Source organism: Echinops telfairi, unplaced genomic scaffold, assembly GCF_000313985.2.
Source record: "Echinops telfairi isolate 266 unplaced genomic scaffold, ASM31398v2 ScPeMD7_38;HRSCAF=143, whole genome shotgun sequence".
In the NCBI taxonomy this organism is placed as follows: Eukaryota; Metazoa; Chordata; class Mammalia; order Afrosoricida; family Tenrecidae; genus Echinops; species Echinops telfairi.
The window spans coordinates 1,014,389-1,023,591 of record NW_022103936.1 but is presented as its reverse complement, the minus strand read 5'-3'; the positions used below and the strand labels follow the sequence as shown (position 1 = coordinate 1,023,591).

General features: G+C 39.8%; 1 protein-coding gene across 1 annotated transcript; it reads right to left on the bottom strand.

The window, feature by feature from the left end:
• Window positions 1-7,037: 7,037 nt before the first annotated feature.
• Window positions 7,038-8,378, bottom strand: LOC101645184 (protein FAM47E). Its single transcript, XM_004717255.1, has one exon. It carries the CDS (start codon window positions 8,376-8,378, stop codon window positions 7,038-7,040), a length of 1,341 nt encoding a protein of 446 aa, XP_004717312.1.
• Window positions 8,379-9,203: the final 825 nt, after the last annotated feature.

Below are 9,203 nucleotides of genomic sequence, written 5' to 3'. Positions count from 1 at the left end.
ATGCAAATCCCAATGAGCATATGAGCATCCCCAAACTTAGCTTTAAGGCAAAAAAAAAAGAAAAAGGAATTTGGCTAACTATGAAATTTGACCTTAGTCCTGTCAAGTGCCTTAAGTTTCAGAATGCTCTCCCTCAAAGATTATGAGTAAAGTTAAACTTTTTTTTCATATACTGTATATAATACTTATATATTTTTGTTGTTTATTTAATTTTAGCAGTTTTATTGACATAAAATTTACATACATAAAATTTAATAGTTTAAACATTTTTAAAAGTCATGCAAACATCACCACAATCAATTTTAGAACATTTTTTTCCTTTCTTGTACTATTATTAGCTCCTCATTTTCCCCCAACCTTCCCTGCTATAGCCATAAGGAATTATGAATCTGTTTAATGTATCTATAGATTTACCTACCCTTAATTTGATATAAAGAAAAACATATAAAAACAGAGAAAAAACCCCAACAACAATACCAAAATAAAATACAGAAAGTATCAATCAAAAAGAAAACAGAAAATAATAGAACAAATTTAAAACTTAGAACAAATTTAAAATGGGTCAAAAGGGAGAGCAAGTGATAAGTTGTTACATTTTAACTTAACTACATCTGCTGTATTGGTTCACTTTCCAATGCACTCTGTTTGATAGGAAGGCTATTCATATCTCTAGTCAGTGTTTAGAGGGAATTCACTGTAGGTTTAATCCAAGTACGGATGCTGCAGATGGATTTTTGGCTTTTCCTGTCATCCATAGTCTTCTCCAAACTGGGTGTGCTCAGAATTTTAGTTCTAATATGATTCCCTCCTCTGATCTCGGATTTTATTTACAATCCTTGGATCACATAGGCTGGTGTGTTTTTTCTGTATGGATTAGTTGCCACCTCACATAGATAGCTGCTTGTTTTAAGACAAAGCTTTAAGACCTCAGACATTAATACATATTATTAAATTGCCTTTTGGAGAATTTTCACCAATCATAAGATAATAAGAAAGATTATTACCTCTATCATCATGCACCATAATGAAGTAGTAAAATATTTTCTAATTTTTTAAGGCTTTAAAAAACATTTCTTTAAATTGTTGAAGAGCAGAGATATCACTTTGAGGACTAAGGTATGTCTGACCCAAGACATGCTATTTTCAATGGTCTCATATGCATAGTACCCAAACCAAACATACTGCCATCGTGTCAATTCTGACTCATAGCAAAAATAGCCAAGTCCTTGTTGGTTTCTGAGTATGTAAACCTTTTCTGGAACAGAAAGCCTCATTGATCTCCCAAGAAGCAGCGGGTGGTTTCAAACTGCTAACCTTGTGGTTAGCCACTCACCGCATAGCCCACAACACCAGTAAACATTGAAAATGTACTTCACAGAATGCCCAATAGAAGGTGATAGTATCTATGGGGTAGCAGTCCAGGTGAGACAAGAATTAAAAATGAATAGTTTGAGGCTCTCTTTTGAGAATATTTTCACAGCTATACTAAAAGTCAGTGTATTTTGCATTGTAAAGGATGACTTTATAGCATACAAATTATAGCTTAACAAACACATGAATTGCATTGAGGTTATGTTGACGTTAGTGATTATGAATTTTTTTTCTCTTTGTTTTTTTCTGAAGTTTCTTTAATGTGGTTGAATACAGGAAAACCTTGTTCCAATATTCTCCTTTTTAGCCAAGATCGTTCTCTTTTCACAGCCTCTTCTAAATCCAACTTGAATTTCTAGTACATCCTTGTTGATATCCTACTGCAATATTTTTTTAGTTATCACCAACAAAATTTGACATGTATATGATATTGTTCAATAATTCCACACTCTGTTTGGCCCCCTTTCTTGGAATGGGCACAAATATGAATCTCTTCCAGTTAGTTGACTAGGAAACTGTCTTCCAAGTTGTTGACATAGATGAGTGAGTGCTTCCATTAGTGCAGACTTTTATTCAAACACCTCAAGTGGTCTTCTGTCAATTCCTGGAGATGTATTATTCTACCTGTGTTTTCACTGAAGTTTTGACTTCTTTATCATATACTACCTTCTGAAATGGTTTAATGTCAGCTACCCCCCTTTTTATATAATAATTGTGCATTTTTCCTCTTAATGTTTCTTGCATTGTCCAACATTTTGCCTATACTGTACATTCTACACCAGGGTGATAGAACAAAACCCTGATTTGTAGGAGTTTAAGAGAAAATAATAGGAGCCCTAGTGGGCCTGTGGTTTCCCATTGGATTGCTAACTGCAACATCAGCAGTTCAAAACCAAAGGCACCTGAGTGGGAGAAAAATAGGACTTTCTACTCCCGTAAAGAATTATAGTCCAGTGACTCACAGAGGCAGTTCTAGCCTGTCTAAAAGGGTCGCTATTAGTGGGTATCAATCTGATGGCAGTGAGAAGAGAAGGTGTAGATGAGAAGATGGAAACAGTGATTATAAATCACTCTGCGTATTTTCAAATGGAGAGGGAAAATAGAATGGTAGCTGTAGAAGGAAGTTATAGCACATTTTTGGGTTTTCTTTTATGATGTTCTCAGAGCCTGAGTTTATTTTTGTCTTTTTCTTCCCTTGATAGGGATGTACAGGGGGGAAATGGAAAGATAGCAATATAGGAATATAAAAGGATAAGTTCAGGCCAAAATATTTGATTCAGTAAAATGTAAGAGTCGGCATACAATGGAAAATATCTCCTTAGTAGAATAGACCCATCATGCCTTGTTTCAGGAATGATTGAGAATGTGGGTAAAGATGTGGTTGGCCTAGCAAGATTTAATGAGGAGGAGAATAAGACATCCTCTTGTATTTATTTCTTTATGCTGTCAGTGGAATGATGAATAATGGCATTATGTGAGAGGAATAGGAAGGCACGGGTTATCGTATATTTGCAAAGAGAATTTAAATGGTCAACTTTGAAAGTGGGTGAATTTATTGCTGAAGGAGGTGGAGTAATTTACAACCAGTATTGAAGACTAATTTAAGATTTGAGATCATTGTAGTCAATCTTTCTTTAGTGATACTTAACTATTTTAAGTGCAGGTACAAGGATGAAAGAAGTTATGGTTTTACAAGGGTTGGAGTATTGTCTGAAGAGTTCAAGAGTAGGAGAGGAACAAGTAAGGTAAAATATAGTCAAATGAGTGATAACACCAAATAATGGACTGTCAATTGGGGAAATAGGCAATTGAAAACTAAAGGCATGATGAATATTGAAAAGGTGGTAAGGCTTATTGGATTGGTGACCACTTTTTAATTGCATAATTTTAGCTTTGGGAATATGAAACAAAGTAATCAACAAGATAGGAAGCAAGATTCAAAGATTGGATGGTTGAAATTGATCATTGAAGTTGATGTACTGACAATAACAAGATCTAGAATCTATTTCCCAAAGTGGGTGATAATACCCCTTGTGTGTGGTGGGACTCTGGAATGATTCAGGGGGAAGGGATGCAGAAGCAGATATCTACACTTTATCCTGCATTATGCGTTGTAGTACAAAAGTTTTTAATTGCCAGGCAGGCACAGAGTAAATTTTTTTTCCTGAAAAGTTGGCAATAGGCCAAATAAATTTGGGAACATATTCTGTAGAGTAGAACTGCGGAGTTGCTGTCTGTGGTGAGGTGAAGGATAAAATTAATGGAGGGGATGAGATCAAAGAGATGAAGTCATGCTTTTAATACATAGACTTTGTTGATATTTAAATTAAGAGCATTGATATAAGTAATCACGGAGTGGCAGAGAATAATTCAGGACTAAGAAGACTCAGGTAAAAAGAAGAAGGGGGGTCATGAGTGATGAGGCTGTAATTGATTGTGGTGGAATAATTAATGGGTAATACAATCTGATGGCATAAACTTTAAAGAAACTGTAGTGTTTTATGAAAAGGGGGAACAAATGGCCTGGAAATGGCAATGGGGAGCAAAGAAGACACCAACATCACTTTCTGGTTCAGTGATGAAGTAAAAATAGGAGGAAAAGAAGAATAAGCCTGACCTGGAGATTCTGTAGGAAAGTCCATTTTTTAAATGATTTGTTGTGAATTAGGTGGTGGAGGGCGGATTGACATTTCAGACCATCAACTCTGCATTCAGTAGTTCAAGCCACTCATCAAACACCCATCCCCCATATTTTATTTCACCCCTTCTCCCCTAATGTCACTTCTCCTTTTTAAGGTGAAGCAAAAGAATAGAAAGCTGACAGGTATCGACAGGTAAAAGAGAGTATGGAGTTCCATAAGGAAGTCAGTGTTCTTGGGCAGAAATCAGCTTTCAATCGGGGCAAGGAGCTGATAGGAACATTCTTCCTGAAATATTGAAAATAGAGGAGATAGTGCATAAAATAAACCATATTTCAGGGGTGGGTGGTGGGGAGGGAAGATTGATATAGGAAGTCAGGAAGTCTTGTAGTGGAATCAGAGTCGAAAATGGACAAAACCACTTGAGGATCAGAGTTCAGGTGGTAAAGAGATGACCTGTGAGGTTTGAGAATCTTGTGGTGACTGGGGTGTAGATCATGATAAGGTTTGTCCTGGTAGTCTTGTTTGGGGAGGAGCTCAGTAAGGTCTAATTAAGTTGTAAGGCTGTTTGTGGTGCTGAGAAATTTGAATATTTGCAAATTTAGTACTTCAACATATATCAGAGATCTGAGTTCAATTCTTGGCCAATACTAATGATGCACAGTCATCACCTATCTATCAGTGGAAGTGTGTGTTGCTGTGATGTTGAACAGGTTCAACAGTGCTGCCAGATTAAAATGGACTAGGAAGAAAGTCTTGACAGATCACTAGTCCGAAATCAATCACCCGATGAATCCCGTACAAAGTTGACCTGCAACCCAGAATAGGGATGGCACATGAGCCTGAAGCATTTTATTCTCTTATGCATGGACTCACCAGGCGTGAGGTGACTTGACATCAGTCTGCACCAACATCACTGGAAGCACGAAACAAGTAAGGGTGAATTCCTGTCTTGGTGTTAAAACAGAGGGCAAATAATTTAACAGGTAACTAAAATAAAGGTAAGAGTTCTCTGAGACTGAGATTGTGAGTGCTCACCAATGTCCGTGTTAGTGTCACTTTTTTATGGAAGCCAGCTAGACTATACTTTCTAGTTCTACTGGCATCTAGTGTAGTTATGTCCTTACTTTGGCCAAAGGAATGCAGGTGGCAATGACTTACAACTCTTCTAGAAATGTCTCCTCAAATAGCTTACAAATGACTCCATACTCTCTCTCTTCATTCACTACCATCCAGATGGAGAGAATACAGGTGAGGACTCTAATTCCTTCAAAGATGATAGAAGTCCTTGAATGGCCGTGAGGAGTAGAGCCTTCCATAGGCTCGTATGGAGTATAATTTGTTGTGTTGGGCCATATAAATATTGACATTATGATTCAGTTGGCTAACCCTGACTAATTTATATTAAGATGGGATGTGGATAAAGGACAAAGCACTTGTCTTCTATGTGGGTAATTGATTAACTTTTGGTGAATATTGTAATTCAGATTCCAAGGAAGCTTCATAAAAGTGTGGGAGTATTTCCATTATTAGACAGCTTTACCATTAAAATTTACTCTTGATTGCAAAATTGCATTTGGACCATGAGGACTATACAGTATGACTCTTGAATATGATTGACATTTGTAACTAGGTTTCTCCATTACAATGTAGTAGTGTGTGTGTGAGAGAGAGACAGAGAGAGACAGAGAGACAGATAGACAGAGAGACAGAGAGAGACAGAGAGAGTTTAATGATCCTGGAGAATCATAAAGGTGTGCATGTGACTTGATTTTCACTCTAGAAAAATATGGTCAAGGAGAAGAGAGACTAATTTAATTTTTTTTGTAGAAACACAGTAGGATACAGTGGCCACATAAACTATATTTAAGGCGGTGGATTAAAAAATATCGGTTATGACATAATTCATATAACACTTGTGATCCAAGGTGAGTTGAATCTATGGATGGAGAACTCATGTACACAGAGGGCAAATTCCTAATTGAATGAAATCTACTTCCCCTTATTGATGGATTCCTTTGTTACTGGAAGAAGTGCATGTCAGATCTGAAATACTAATCTATATGGCTACAAATATATATGTCCTAGATAAATGTATTATTTTGGAAATGTAAACACACTGTCTGACTTCTTTTTATTTTTTTAAATTTATTTTTTGCTTTATTTTATTTTTAATCATTTTTTTAGGGGCTCATACAACTCTTATCACAATCCATACATACATCAATTGTGTACAGCACATTTGTACACTCCTTGCCCTCATCATTCTCAAAACATTTGCTCTCCACTCAAGCCCCTGGCATCAGGTCCTCATTTTTTCCCTTCCCCCTTCCCCCTCCCTCATGAACCCTTGATAATTTATAAATTATTATTTTGTCATATCTTGCCCTGTCCAATGTCTCCCTTTACCCACTTTTCTGAACTGCAAAGATTACTTGTATCTTATGATCTTTTTTGAATATGGTGAATATTTTGAAATATGTTCATTTGGGAAGATAAAATAGCACAATTCAAGTTTCTGTATTATTAAAGCTAAGTAGTTTTTAATTCCACTTTGGGATCCTGATGGGGATACTAATTTCACTATTAAATGAAGCTAACAATATTTTGAGCATGGATTTAAGCAAATGGTTTACATAATAACTGTCATAATTGCATCATTGAAATTTTAATTTAAGCTGGAACTCTATAAGTGCTTTCAGCCCACACAATTACTTTAAGATCCTTCCCATGTTGTAGCTAACATCATGAGCCCACGATTTTTTGGTAAGAGTAATTCTGCTTTTATTTTTACACAGAATGTATACTCTGTTGTGATAGTAATAATATCACAGAGATGTGAAAAGTACCGGTATATATATGAATGTTGATCTAATAGTTGAGAAAAGCACCGATGAACAGTGTGGAGATGGCCATTGAGAAATGTTTATAAGCATTAGTTCTGAACTTTACCCAGGCTGTCTACCACGGGCTTTGATGTCTAAAGTGAAGGGAACATGGCTTGGTAGGGAGTAAGAACACAAAGCCCTACTGTTCTTCTTCTGGAGCGTCATCAATGGGGCTCGGCTTCCGTGATAGTATAGTAGGGGTCTTCACCTTATCATACGTCCATTTCTTTCTTTTAAACATCCTTTCAATTATACTTGGCATGGGGTAGCCTTTGCTGAGGATGAAATCCTTGAAAGCGATTGTACCATAAAGCTCCTCCAGAATGTCAGGCCCATTGTCTAACCTTCTAAAACCGGTGTCCTCATCTTCCTCTGGGGCATTGGGGTCAAGCAGAGGCTCGTCTACTCGTAATTTTTTCCACAGCTTGACAGGCAGGTACCACGCTCCGTACCTCATTTTCACGGGTTCCTTCGGAGGAGCCAACTGCAGTGCTTGCAGCTTTTTCTCGAAGTCTGGTTCGTTCAAGGAGAACCTTGGTTGGTCCTGTCTTGCGGGCCAGTGGACTTTCCTCAAGCTTTTAGGAATTCGGGCTACTTCCTTAATGTGGGATCGTCCAGTGTTTGCTTTCCAGCCAACGAATGGGTCGAACTTTCTCATCATATAATCTTTATCAATGTCCGTACACTCATATGAATGAGCCCACCTGCAGAAGTCAGCAACTGCTCGGGACACGTTTTCTGGAGTCGGAGGGTGCGGCGGTGGCTCCTCCACTTGCTTCATCTCTTTCAGCCACTCGTCCGGATCCGGGATGGGAGCCAGATTGCGAAGGCTCCTGCAGGGCTTTAGCGGACGATCTTTTAGTAGCTCTGCTGGATCCTTCGTTCTTTTCTTGCCGTCCTGACAATAAGCCCAGGTGTCCTTCAGCTCCTTGTCGGGATCTAGCACTTCCAGCACTTTTTCTAAGAGCTCCGCAGGCAATGCATCTTCCAGATCGGGGCAGTCCTCCAAAGGATGTGCCTTTGCCTTCAGACTGGCCTCTGTCTCCTCCACGAAGGCCTTGCGTGCTAGCTGGGCTGCCGAGAGCTTGGAAAACAGGGTTGAGTTTTTGGACGCCTTCTTCTGGCAAGTCTTTGGGGCAGGTGTGGCCTTTGTCCGGTAAATTAAAGGGAAAGGTGCGTCCTTACAACCCCTGGTTATCATCTCACCGCAAGGTGGGCAACCTTTCCTGAAGTCGTCCACCTCCTTTTTGACGAACACCCAATTCTGGCTGTTCAGGTGCGGGGCGAACGTCGGCCCGTCTTTGGACCTTGGCACGTAACGGAAGCTTGGCTTCTCTTTATACCAGGGGTTTCTCTTCGTGCCTGGGGGCAAAGGTTCCAGCTCTGGAAACCGGGACCGTGGCCTCTGGCGGTCCATGGTGGCCCGGACTTTCTGCTGACCAGCTTCAGCTTGTTGTCCAGCAGAGATTCTGGTTACCATGGGACCACCTGACCTTACATCGCTCAGGTTCCTTGACGCTCGGCCCCCCAGGTTCCACGCGTGCAGCCCTGAGCCCAGGGTGACTGCCCGGAACTCTTACTGCACTGCCAACCCTGGGCAGCTTGGGCCGTTTAATTGTCTCTCACACATTGCCATCAAGGGCATGCTGACTCACAGCGACCCTGGAGGATTGGGTAGAATGGGCCCCGTGGGTTCCCGCAACGGTAACTCTCTGGGCGAGTAGAAAGCATCGGTTTTCTTCTTTGTAGCAGCTGGTGATTTCCCACTGCTGACCTTGTGGATCGCAGCTCAACTTGTCACCACTACCTCCCAGAGCTCTTTTCACTGCAGTGTGTGGTATATGGGTTGACCACACCTTCTCAGGGACCTTTGGGTTTCCAGTTTGAGACTATCTCAAATGCTGTGATCATTTGTGTGCAGATCTGTATGCCTGCGTTTCGCTTCTCTTGGGTACACAACCACGGTCTGATGTCTGGGCTGAGTGAAAACTATGTTTAAAGTATCAAGAAACTACTAGGCTCTTTCTTCTTAAGTGGTTTTACTGCTTGACATCCCATCGAGCAATGTATGAGAGGAGTTATTCATCATTTTGCCAGTATTTGGTACAGAGGGTCATCTCAATTTTGCCTGTTCTGAGCTCTGGTGACCCAGTGGGTTACAAGTTGTCCTGTTAACCTCAGTGTCATCAGTTAGAAATCACCAGCCGCTTTAGGGGGGAAAGACGAGGCTTTCTTTCCCATAAAGAATTATACTGTCAGAAATCCTGTTACAAGGGCAGTCTACCCTGCCTTATGGAGTCGATAT